General features: G+C 41.8%; 1 protein-coding gene across 2 annotated transcripts; it reads left to right on the top strand.

Moving 5' to 3' along the window:
* The first annotated feature begins 7,944 nt into the window (after positions 1-7,944).
* On the top strand, positions 7,945-12,748 carry LOC307044156 (rab-like protein 6). 2 transcript variants are annotated; one of them, XM_079689230.1, is made up of 7 exons: positions 7,945-8,115; positions 9,775-10,154; positions 10,253-10,387; positions 10,722-10,769; positions 10,967-10,996; positions 12,148-12,200; positions 12,322-12,748. In XM_079689230.1, the coding sequence occupies exons 2-7, from the start codon at positions 10,025-10,027 to the stop codon at positions 12,412-12,414; spliced, it is 489 nt and encodes a 162-aa protein (XP_079545356.1). In that variant the 5' UTR covers positions 7,945-8,115; positions 9,775-10,024; the 3' UTR covers positions 12,415-12,748. The 2 variants fall into 2 exon arrangements, with proteins under 2 accessions (XP_079545356.1, XP_079545357.1); XM_079689231.1 differs by lacking the exon at positions 10,967-10,996 and having other exon boundaries at positions 7,956-8,115; positions 12,322-12,471.
* The last annotated feature ends 79 nt before the right edge of the window (positions 12,749-12,827 follow it).

Here is a 12,827-nt window from a genome sequence, read left to right on the forward strand (position 1 = left end):
GTTCTAGCTGGCGTAGTTGAACTCAAATCATGTAGCCTATGCATATGCTAAAAACAAATGAGAGCCGCGAACACAGCAAACATAAAAAAAATTCCCGCTACTTTTTTTTTCTTTTTTTTTACACATAGGCCAACGTCACAGTGAGCTGTCAGATGCAGTCTGCATAGCAACAGCTATGCCATGCCAGCCAGGCTGCTGTATTGAGCCAGGCAGGGTGCATATCACATCAAAAGATCTGTATTAAGAAATACATGTAAGTCAGACAAATTGAGTTTAAATTCAGAATCTTTATTTTTATTTTTTTAACGTAGGCTAATCCTGTGATTCCTGAGGCTGACGGGAGGGGGTGCTGCCGCACCCCCCGCACCCCTAGTTCCGACGTCTATGCTTGGCGGTTGCCACGGTGACAGGAAGAGTCAAAAATAAGATGAAGGCTGTGCAAACCTCACTGAATGTAGATGTTACTGCTGGGTTGTAAACAATGAGCATTTTTACCAGATCCGCGACAGATTTTAGTTTTTGTATTTGGTCCCTGAAACAGGTTCTGAAAGAAAGCAGCTGGCCAGGGAAGCTGGCGGCGATGTCCCGACTGTAGTGCTCTCTAAGCCGCTGGGCAGCTTGGTGTAAATCCTCATCCTTTGCTTGTAGTAGTGTGTTGGGGTGAATTGCCTCAAACATGTTCACAGTTGCATTTAAGCTGGTGAATCTTTGGGACAGTTGCTGGAAGATTATATCGAGACATGCATTGAAAACGGTCACCCGAAAGTTGCTCTCTGCGTCAGTGAGGCGGCTGTCTTCAGAAAGTTCATCAAAGTGTCTCTTAACTTTCCTGGCCCTGGTTGTTTCAAACTGTGTTTGACTTCCCCATTTAGTAGCCAGGGCAAGAGTGGCGGACTTCGCCTCATCAAATTGTCCCCTATACTCCACCAAAACACTGATGGCATTTTGCAGTAGAGTAGATGCTTTGAGAATATCCGCGTCTTTTGCTTGCAGTAAATTTGAAGCACAATTTATGCTTTCCAAAATCTTGGTCTGCATGTTGACCAAAAATAGAAAGCTAAATTTGCTTATGGCATTCTTGAGTGCACTTGCTTCATTGCGCTCATCCTTTTTTGTCACTGGTAAGGGATATTTTGACGAGGGCTTTTATAATGTCTCCATATCTGTGCCTTAACGCAACAAGCGCATCATGGCGAGATGACCAGCGAGTGGGACATAAGCATTTTAATGTGATAGTTCTGCTCTCTGGCGTCATTAACTCACTGAGCAATGCCCATCGTTTGATACTGTGACCAAAAAAGTTGTAGAGCGTCTCTACAGTGTCATAGAACTGCTTCACTCCAGGGACATTTTTAACAGAGTCGTTGAGTGCTAGGTTGAGATTATGAGCAGCGCAATGAACATAGTGGGCAAGGGGCTCCTTCTCGGCTATTCTTGCTTGCACGCCTGAATACACACCACTCATATTAGCCGCCCCATCATAGCCCTGTCCGCGACATTTAGACAGATCTAATCCGTTTTTCTCTATAGAACCAAGGATTTTGTTTTCAAGCTCTGAAGCTGATGAACCTTCAGTCACTTCAAAACCCAAAAAGACTTCATTGATCTGTATGTCTGTTGCAATATCCATGTCGTTCTTAACAACAGTTATGTAGCGGTAAACCTGACTCAACTGGTCTATCTTTGACACATCTTGCGTTGTGTCCATGATGACTCAATAAAATGGGGCTTCGTTTATTTCATCAATGATGTCAGCTTTCACACGTTGAGATAATATGTAAATAATCTCATCTTGAATCTGGTGACTGAGGTATTTCACTGACCCTTCTGGTCGGTTGATTAGCTCTTTCAAAACAGGGTCGTAGCGAGCCAATAATTCTATTATTGACAAAAAGTTGCCAGCTTTTCCCTGACCTAGAACCTCTCGATGGCCCCTGAATACCAAGTTGCTTGAAGCTAGAGTGAGAGTTACATTAACAATGCGCTCCACGATCTGTCTCCAAAATTGGGCGGCATTACGCACATTCCTCTCCATGTCAGCGTCTATTGTGCCGTTGGTTTTCCACTGCTCATATACTACGCATGCACCAAGGTGTATTTGAGTGGATTCATGCCTCTCAATTTTAGTAGAAAGATGTTTCCAGTCTTTTATTCCGTTTACCCATGCATTGTTGTAGAACGGTGCCTTTCGGTTGGCAAAAAGCCAGCAAGGCTCACAGTAGCAGCAGTCCAATTTTGGGGAATAGCACATCCAGCTACGTGGAAATTTCATCCCAACTTTAGTGGTGGAGGTGTAATAGCTTTCCCAAAAGCAACAGTTATCCTTGTCTTTGGGAAATGGACCTTTGGGTTTGCATGGGCCCATTTTAAGGATATATCTTTTGATATCGGCGTATATGTTTTCAAAATAGTTTGCCCGATCAGTCGGAAAACGCTCCAGAGGATAATTGCAGGACACATCATGATCCGTGGTCTGAGTTTCACCCGTAGGAGTAGCGTGAGGAGGAGACCTGTTGCTGCTTTCATTCCCAGTGTCCGGTACTTCTTCACCTTGCGGCGCAGCAGGTAAGGAGCCGGAGGGGGAGGGGTGCGGCTGGTCAAGCGTCAGGCCTGGCTCTCCTCTCGACGAGCAGCTAGCAGCTGCTGAGTCGTCCCTATTATTATTATTATTATTATTATTATTATTATTATTATTATTATTATTATTATCATCATCACTACAGCCGAGAGACAGAAAAGGAAATAAGCTAGGCGGCCGAGCTACACGAAGTAACAACAACCATGATATCAACATTTACCACAAACTCACATTTTCTTGTTGACAGTGTGTGTCCGTGATTGTAGCCTACCTGTAAATCTGGCTAACCCTCACTAACGTTGTTGGCGGGCTGGGGCTCGGGGATGAAACACTGCTGGCAGTGGCAAAAACTTCACGTTCATCTCCCGCAGGAGGAGGAGTAGGGCGAAAAAAATATCCATCTAGCTTGGACAATTTGGCTTTTCCTTGGTCCTTTTTATCTTTTTCTTTGCGTTTTGTAGCTCCACTTTTGTGTTTATAACTGCTCATGCTTAGGCAGTGCTCTGTTGAATGACAAGTGATTGATGATGACGTTGACGTTCATTTACGTATGATGTTGATGGACGGCTGTTGATGACGATTTTACCCAAAATACATTTGGAGACAATAGAAGGGATTCACTTGCAATTTTTCATGTTTTAATGTTAAATGTGAGTGTGAAAATAGCAGCACAAGTTCAACTCATATTATAGGCTACAATGCTAATACCTAATATGACCACGAACGTCAGTGCACTCAGTGGCGCGAGGCAGCAGGGCCCGCCGGCTAATATCTCAGGGGCGGAGCCTGCTGCCTCGGCGACGGGGCCCCATTGGGTCCCGACCGTCCCGGGCCCGGGGAGCCCTGCCCCTACAGCCCCCCTGAAGCTCCGCCCCTGGCTCGGGCACAACGCCACAAGCAGAACTTTCAAAAGGGCAACTTTATGGAAGAAGAAGCGGGAACACTGTCGTTACCAGAAAGTCTAAGCCAAACAAAAAATAAGACGGCAATCAGGACAACTAGGCTGGGAGAGGGTGCGGGGACACAGCCATCACCAGCAACAAGCTGACACAAACCTGTCTGTCGAGGCTCTGCACAGCGCACGGCCGGCCACAGCTCCTGGAGGACGCGTTAACGACCCTTAGCTCCGACTGTCAGTCGCGAAGCTGCACGCGCCCAGCTGCTTGCAGAGAAATCCCTCAGATCAAACGTTCAAACCTGAACGCTGTTGCTACAAAAATGTAGCCACGGTACTCTCGCGCAGCGAGAAGATGAAAGGAACAGATCCTTCTTCTTCTTCTTCTTTTCTTTAATGGTGAATCGCTTCCACTTGGAGCATATATCGCCACCTACTGTTGAGTTATTACATGTTCATATTAAATCCTTATCCTCAGACCAGTGCTTTTGAGGAATTTGAAGATCAGCTTGTTTGCTTCATTTCTTGATTTACTTTCATATATTGCCTTGAAATCCATGTCCTTGATGTTGAGTCGTTCCAGTGCAGTTTTCAGAATGAATCTTTGTCTGTTATAATCCGGGCAGCTAAAAAATACATGATGTATTGTCTCTGGTTGTTGGCAACCATCACAATTGCCATTTGGATGTTTTCCAATCAGATGCAGTGATGAGTTTAGTCCAGAGTGTCCCAATGTTATCCTGCTGTTAATGCTCTGCTCTCTTCTACTACTCCCCCACGTGCTTCCTGTTCCTACTTCCCTTTGTATCTGATATAAATGTCTTCCTTTGGTGTTACTGTCCCATATTTTTTGCCATTGTTGCTTGATAACCACTTTTGTAAAAGATTTGACTTCTGCTCTACTGATGGGTACCATAATATCAATCTGGTTTGCTTTCAAACCACATTTTGCCAGTTGATCCACTACTTCATTCCCTCTAATACCCACATGCGCTGGAACCCACACAAATTGAACAACAATTCCCAGATGAACTAACCTAAACATGCTTTGTAAAATGTCATGTAAAATATCCTGACGACATTCTGAAGAGAAGTTGTTTATACTCTCCAGAGCTGCACTGGAGTCAGAGCAAATGACCACTCCCATTGGCTGTATTTCCTCTACCCACTGAAGTGCTAGAGAGATAGCCATCATCTCTACTGTATATACTGCAATGTGATCACTTGTACGCTTTCCCACTTTGACTTTGAACTCAGGAACATAAAATGCACAACTAGTTAGACCATTTTCTGGATTTTTGGATCCATCAGTAAATATTTTTATAAACTGCCCATATTGTTCATGTAGAACAGTGTTCACATAAGCCTGTACATTGAATTTGTTTTTCATTGAATGTACCCGTTTCACTAGTGACAAATCTACTATAGGTTGAGGTAGCAACCATGGTGGAACAACTGATAACAACACCGTCGGACTAATATTCCATTCTTTAACTTTGAATTCCTTACATATTTCCGAAACACAAAAACAAAAACTTTCTTTTTTTATTTTGTTACTTTCCCAACTTGTTTGTACATTTTATTTAGTAGGGTGAGTATCTTTATGACCCTGTAGATTTGCCCAGTAATTAACAATTAACTGCTTTCTCCTCAAAGAAATAGGTACTTCTCCGAACTCTACCTGAAGTGCCGACACTGGTGTAGATCTTACTGCCCCACAGCATATCCTTAGTGCTTGTGCCTGGACTTTATCTAATTTTTGAAGAGAAGAATATGCAGCTGACCCATACACTATTAGTCCGTATTCTATGGCTGATCTTATTAAGGCCGTGTATACGTTCCTCAAAGCAGCTTTATCAGCCCCCCACTTAGTGCCTGCCAAGCACCTCATAACATTTAAAACCCTTTTACATTTATCTACTACTTTATCAATGTGAGTTTTCCATGTGACCCTCTCGTCCAACCATATTCCCAGAAATGTAAATGTCTTCACTTTCTTTAGATTTTGTCCATAAAGTTTTAACCTAACCTCCTCACCTATCCTTTTCTTCATAAAAAATAAAGTTTCAGTTTTTTCCACCGACAATCTAAACCCCCATGTCAGAGACCAGCTTTCAATTTCCGTAATGGCTTCCTGAATCTTAGCTACAATATATTTTACATTTCTGCCCCTTTTCCAAATAGCTCCATCATCTGCAAAAAAGTGACTTACCAATATCAGATCCTACTTGTGTATATATATCATTGATCATGATAGAAAATAAAAGAGGACTGATGACACTCCCCTGCGGGATTCCATTTTCAACTTCATGCCTTCGAGAATATGACTTGCCAACTCGGACTCTGATGGCACGGCCAAACAAAAAATCCATAATCCAATTATATACATTACCTCCCAGACCCATAATGTCCAGTTTTATTAATAATCCTTCCTTCCACATCATATTGTAAGCTTTTTCCAGATCAAAGAATACAGCTACAACACACTCCTTGTTCGCTTGGGCTTTCCTGACTTCAGACCTCAGGCACAGCAGTGGATCTAAAGTACTCCGCCCTCTTCTAAACCCACTCTGATAAGGAGTCATTAGTTCATTTTTCTCAATGTAGTATGTTAGCCTTTCTGTTATCATTCTTTCCATAACTTTACACAAGTGTGATGTCAGAGCTATAGGTCTATAACTGCCTGGACTGGTTGGATCTTTCCCAGGTTTCCTAATAGGAATAATGACTGACTCTTTCCATATTATTGGCAGCTTCCCTTTCTCCCAGATCTTATTGTACATCTCCAGCAGCTTTCCTAATGCAAAATCACTTAATTTGGTCAACATTATATAACATACATTATCTTTCCCAGGAGCAGTCATTTTACACTTACTTAATGCTCTTCTCAACTCTTGAATAGAGAAAGGTATATTTACAACACTCTGCGACGAATGTCTTTCTTCATATACATTAGGATGCTCATCTAACACTTCCTGCCTCCTGATTTTACCCTCTTCTGTCAAATTTTCCGAAGAATGAACTTTGACAACATTTTCAGCTAGAATTTCTGCCTTCTCCAAAGCACCAGTGGCAACTTCCCCTCCAATCTCTAATACTGGCAGGTTACTCTGATGTCTTATTCCCCTCATCTTCTTAATCATTCCCCATACTTTATCTAATGGTGTAGTTCTCCCAATACTTGAACAGAATCCTCTCCAACACTCCCTTTTTGCTCTTTTAACAATGTTCCTCACCTGAGCCTGTGCCAAGGAACAGATCCTCTGACGACACCGGCTGATATAGCCGGTGTCACGTGGGTCACATGTGACTCTGTTGTTATTGGTACTCGAGCTGCGCATGCGCGCGATGGACATATCCAGTGCTTAAAGCACCGCCTCTGGCGGTCAGTAGGGACGAAATAGAACGATATTAGACTGGCAATTGACACAGCCATGACTTCTAGTTAAATTCAGTGTGGCTAAAATGAAAAGCTTTGTTAAAATATGCAAGTGCGCAAAAGTCAAAGTCAGCTTATATATCCAGTCTCTGATTGTGTTACGTTATTATGAGAGTGCTCTGCTCTCATACTTGTTTGATCCTGAAATTGTATATATTTATATAAATATATATATGTGTGTGTGTGTGTGTGTGTGTGTGTGTGTGTGTGTGTGTGTGTGTGTGTGTGTGTGTGTGTGTGTGTGTGTGTGTGTGTGTGGAGGGAGACCCTCCTGAGGCAGCTGGAGACCAACCAGCTGGACATGGATGCCACTCTGGAGGAGCTGTGTGTCCAGCAGGAGACTGAAGATCAGAACTATGAGATGTACTGTCAGCTTTCTTTCTCTCTCACACTGTTTTCCACCCAGAGCTTCTGTAGTTCTGAGGCTCAGAACACTCTATACACCGTAGCTGTTGAATTCTACACCTATGTATGACATTTCCTTCAGCTCAGTTTTCTGGTCTTATCGTGAGAATATATACTTTTATTTTTCTCAACAATTCCTTAGAGGAAAAGTTGCCGTTATGACTGTCAGCTAATCAAGGCTCTGTGTTTGAAAACAAACACAACATCATGAGTCAAGACACTTTCATTGCAATTGAAATAATGATGTGTATGTCCGCATCTGTAGCCTGTTATATAGCCTGTTATTGTCTCATTATACCGCACTGTCCATGCATTACAAGTAAATATATATAAGTCGTCATGAACACATCTGTCCATCAGAGTGCTGCTGTGCCTCCTGTCATCATTAATGAACGTCTCTTTAAAATGACCGCCCAGAGGAGAGGAGTTCTCATTTCTCTAGCCGCCTGCTGCTTCCACTCCTCTCTCCTCGGTTCCCCTCCTCAGTCCTCCGCTCGCATCTCCTGTGGGCGGCACCAAGTCTCGAAGAGAGGAGTCGAGGGAGGGAAATTTGAGTATTGAGAAACCTCTCCTGTTTCCATGCTCTTATTGCACAAATGAAAATGCACAAACCTAAGCTTTATTTTGAAATCTGTAACGGAAGTTGCTCGTGTGTCTCACCCCTGACGCCGTCTGTGTAGCTGCTCTCTTTGCAAAGGAATGTCGCTGCGGCTGCTATATCTCAGCTGGGATGGAGGACTGACAGATGTTTTGAGCAAAAGATGTCGGGACAGCGATTTGGTATCTTATTGAATAACCGTGAGTATTCGTAGATGATCTGAGAGATGACATTCAGTCTAGCTGCCGTTTCATGTCACTGAGCGGAGAAGCTAAGCTAGCTAATGTCGGCTGGTTAGCTAGCCAAACAGAGCCAGGGGATAACATTACCTTTCAGCCAGTGTTGGTTACATGTTACCTCCTCTCTGTTTAAACGTCGACATACCGTTTCATTTGAGCAGTTGTAGCATAATTGCTTTCAACATTCCTTCAAAGCCCTCTCCAAAGCGCTAACAGCCTGGGCAGCTACTGCTAGCAGGATAACGTTAAGGGGACAATTCACCCCAGAAAAATTGAGCCCTGTGTTATTACCGGGGACTAACGTATTGCTCTCTCCTCTCTGAATCCGAGCTGTGAGGCTGATCCTGGTTCTGAATAATGGAAAAGCTTGGCCACTGTGACGGAACAGCTGGAAGGCCTCATGTGTTACTCATAGTTCCCTTATAATAAACTAATCACAGAGCTGGGAGAAGTACTCAGATATTGTACTTGACTAAAAGTAAAAGTAGCAAAGTGTAGGAATACTCTGTTACAAGTCCTGCATTCAAAAGGTTACTCGAGTAAAAGTAGAAAAGTATCATCATCAAAATATACTTCAAGTACCAAAAGTAAAAGTAGTCATTGTGCAGATTGGTCCATTTCAGAATAATATATATGATATGTTTTATAATGATTGATCATTAAAGTGTTCTCAAAGCTGGTAAAGGTGCAGCTAGTTTGAATGACTTTGTATACTGCAGGGTAGCTTGTGGATTTACTCCAGGTGGAACTAAAGTCTGATTTAACACTTGATTATATTTCACATGATTCATCCACATCTGTGAAGTAACTAAAGCTATTCAATAAATGTTGTGGAGTAAAGGTACATGATTTACCTCTGAATTGTAGTGGAGTAGAAGTACTAAGTAGCAAACAATTGAATTACTCAAGTAAAGTACAAGTACCTCAAAATTGTAATTAAGTGCAGTACTCCAGTAAATGTACTTAGTTACTTTACACTGCTGAATAATCCTATTGACTCAACGAAAGATCAATGTAGAACGGGCTGCGCAATTGATCAGATTTTTACCAAATCACCACATGGAGAGCAATATTTAAATCACAGAAAGCACAATATTTGTTAAAGGCTTAATATTGCCATTTCATTTTTTTGTTTTATGACTATTTCTTCCTACTTGTGCAGCTCTTAATATAGGCATCAAATCAAACTGAAAATATCTACATTTAGCAAATTTAGCGAGGACATATTATTTGAACTTTTTAATGTTTAAACACTGACACTAATTTGAAAAACCGAAATATATTTAGAGACAGACGAGAAGAACAAACAATATTTTGGGTTTTGAAGCGATGGAATGTTTTTGAACGCAAATGCATGCTTAGCTTTTGACTGTACTGACACATCACAATATTCTTAATGTTATTAGTTCTATCTTAGGGGACAATTGTGTGTGTCTCTTGATATGTATTGAATGTAAAACCATATGTAAAGCCTATTTCCTTCTGGCTGAACATTTCTTTTGCCGCGAAGACATGATTTTGTATTTGACCATCCTGCCTTTTTTACCATGCTTATACCTTGAAAATGAATGGGAGGTAATTAACATCCATTATTCTTCTGTGTTTCTTTTTATTTTACAGATGATGCTCAAAACACCAAAGTAGTCACATCCACCTCTGACTGGTGATCAGGAACATCCAGTCAGATTTAAGAAGCCCCACTGACTTCAGTCAACATCTAGCCATTTTGCATCGTGTTTGCTTCTGAGCATGGATCTGTAACTTCCTCAGCCCTTCTGCACTGTTCCTTCTCTCGCTGTGTGACCAATTGTCAGGAGACCTCCACCGTACCATCGCGTGATTCTGTACCAGCCTGTGAAAGATCGTCAAGATGTTTTCAGCGTTTAAGAAGCTGGTGGGATCCGAGCCGGGGCAGCTCCGGGACAAGAACATTCCGGCTGGCCTGCAGTCCATGAACCAAAGTTTGCAGAGACGCTTTGCCAAAGGGGTCCAGTATAACAGTAAGTAATGCAGCCAACCAGAGACTTCTGCAATCAAATAAGCGTGTCTTTTTTGGATAAAATAACGTTTTTCTGTCTGTTTCCTGACAAACTTCAAGTGAAAATAGTCATCCGGGGAGATAGAAACACTGGAAAGAGCACTCTGTGGCATCGACTGCAGGGCAAGAAGTTTGTGGAGGAGTACCTGCCCACTCAGGAGATCCAGGCCACGAGTATCCATTGGAATTACAAAAGTAAGTCATCCAAACTTATGTCATCTCCAAACTGATTTGATTTGATCACCACTGCTTTGTCATGTTTCTATTTTTGGGTGTATTTAACATCTGCGCTTTGTACCTGGGTGATTTATTTCAGTGGCTCCATATCAAGGTAAAAATGTAGATTTAGTTTCAGCTAACCCAGTTTTAGAGTAGCCGCCCTATATGTTTTCTTCCATATAAAGGAAACAACTTCTTCTTCTAGTGTTTGCAGTTATCGGATCCATATTAGAGTCAGCTGCACATTGAAATGTTTCCCCCCTGTGGCTAACAACGTGAATATTAAAAAGACTCTCTCTGTGTCCCTCAGCTACTGATGATGTGGTCAAGGTAGAGGTGTGGGACGTGGTAGACAAAGGTACGTTTTGACACACACACCCCACTTTAACACATGTTGACTGACAGACTTTGCTCATCTTTCTCTAAGAAGTTACACCTTTCTCTATCTTGTTCTGTCAGTTTTTCATAACATTGAAGCGACGCACAGTTTCACACATTTTTCTGTCCTCAGTGTTGATGTTGTCTTTTTTTGCACCTCTCCTGCACTCATCTCAGGCCAAAAATACCCTCTTCCTGAAGGTGTAGGTGAGCCCCACTATAGTGTGTAGAAGTTGAACTGGCTTGTGTGCTGTGGGTTTGTCCCGCCTCCTTCCACTCTTATCTGAATGTCAATATTCTCAAGGTTGGCTAGTCCCAGTGCTGCGTGGCTACATTTCTGAGTTTGGCTGAGTGTTCTGCTGGGTGTAGATAGTGTGTACACCGTGTGAGCCTTCATTCATTAATAGTTGTCTGTTTTTAGAGGATAACCTGTTGGTATGTTGGATAAGATGCTTTTCCATAAAGTCACATGTCCACATAGCATTTTCTGAGCGCAAACTTATCTCTTTAATTGATTCCAATAAGGACGGAGCACATGTCTTATGTGGCAACCCTACGTAAAAGTATTTTTATTTTAATGCACCGTTTTAGAGCGGCTGTTATGAGCGCTTCTATCAATCAATCAATCAAACTTTATTTATATAAACAATTTAATACACAAAAGGTAAGACAAAGTTCTTCTCAAACCAAAATCAAAAATATTTAAAATACTGCCCTACCCCCATAATAGATACATAGTATATAAGTAACACTTACATTTAAGAAAAAACACTTAAAACCAATAGAAGTCAATAAACACAGGATTGAATAAAATGTATAGAATACGAATAATAAAATAATACAAAAATAATAAACTTAACAGTTTAAGAATAAATGACAGGTTAAATTGAAAATAAAACCACTGGGGATGTCACTGTAGAAATTGGATACGCTTTTATACTGTTTTCCAGGCATAACTATCAGAACAAAGAGAGCTTTAATCTGTGGGAGCAGATAGGCCAAAATGTATACAAAGTTTGAAAGCAAGCATCCTCCGGTTGGTGCTCATAGTCAAATAATATATATGAGCACTAAGAGATAAGAGCATCCAAGGGGCGATGCTAGTCTGTCATACAACAGCTGTGATACGTTGAGTTGTATTTGTCATATAAACAACATAAAAAAGCACTGGAGCGTTTCTTTGATGAAATGCCCAGCGCCTTCCTGACAGAAAAAGATGCTATGTGGACACAGACCATAAGAAAAGTGGCTGTGCTGCTCCGCTTGTTTACTCACCATAATCTAACCTAAAGCAACAAACTCAATTGTGATGTCTTTTTTTGTCAGCTACTAATACTTGTAATTCCTTGTTCCTCCAGGCAAAGGCAAAAAGCGCGGAGAGAACTTGAAACTGGAGAATGAGCCCCAGGAGGTGATTATCACATGGCCGTCATGTGTTCAGGAAACATTTATAGCATGTGGGTCAGGGATGGAGTATGAGGTAGGGTCCCGGTGTCATGTGATTAATCCCTTTGTTTGATGTGTGTGTGCAGTCAGATGAGGTGGCCCTGGATGCAGAGTTCCTGGATGTGTACAAGAACTGCAATGGAATCATCATGATGTTTGACATCACCAAGCAGTGGTAAGAGCGGCCCGTCTGAATATGCATGAAGAGATACGGCTTCAGCTGAGAGCCTGCTGGCTGGCTTTTGTTCAGCTTCAAGGGGAAAACCTTGAAAGACATTTCCATGTTGCTATTTCAGGCATCAGGTTTGAGGGATTAGAGATTTCTTTTATAATATCCTCATGTCACAAGGGTCATGATGCACCAATAGGTATTTATTTACTGATTTTTGTTGTTGCCATGGTGCAACTTATACTATTTTCTTTTGTGAAGGACTTCATAATAGGTCTGCACACTTAACTGCCATTTTTATCAAAATCGCAATATGGACCGGTTCATAAGGTGGCCAACAGGTGCCAACGCTACAACCGCCCAAAACACTTCCATTGGTGAAGCCTGCTGCAGCTTCAGTAATGATGCAAATATCAAAATGCA

This window comes from Notothenia rossii, assembly GCF_949606895.1.
Source record: "Notothenia rossii genome assembly, chromosome: 6".
Lineage (NCBI taxonomy): Eukaryota > Metazoa > Chordata > Actinopteri > Perciformes > Nototheniidae > Notothenia > Notothenia rossii.

What these genes read in the sequence shown, in the direction of transcription:
- LOC307044156 (XM_079689230.1), top strand. Translation starts at nt 10,025, where the DNA reads ATGTTTTCAGCGTTTAAGAAGCTGGTGGGATCCGAGCCGGGGCAGCTC. An exon ending in CAAAGGGGTCCAGTATAACA is followed by an intron (nt 10,155 to 10,252) that starts GTAAGTAATGCA and finishes ACAAACTTCAAG; the next exon opens with TGAAAATAGTCATCCGGGGA. An exon ending in GTGGGACGTGGTAGACAAAG is followed by an intron (nt 10,770 to 10,966) that starts GTACGTTTTGAC and finishes CACTCATCTCAG; the next exon opens with GCCAAAAATACCCTCTTCCT.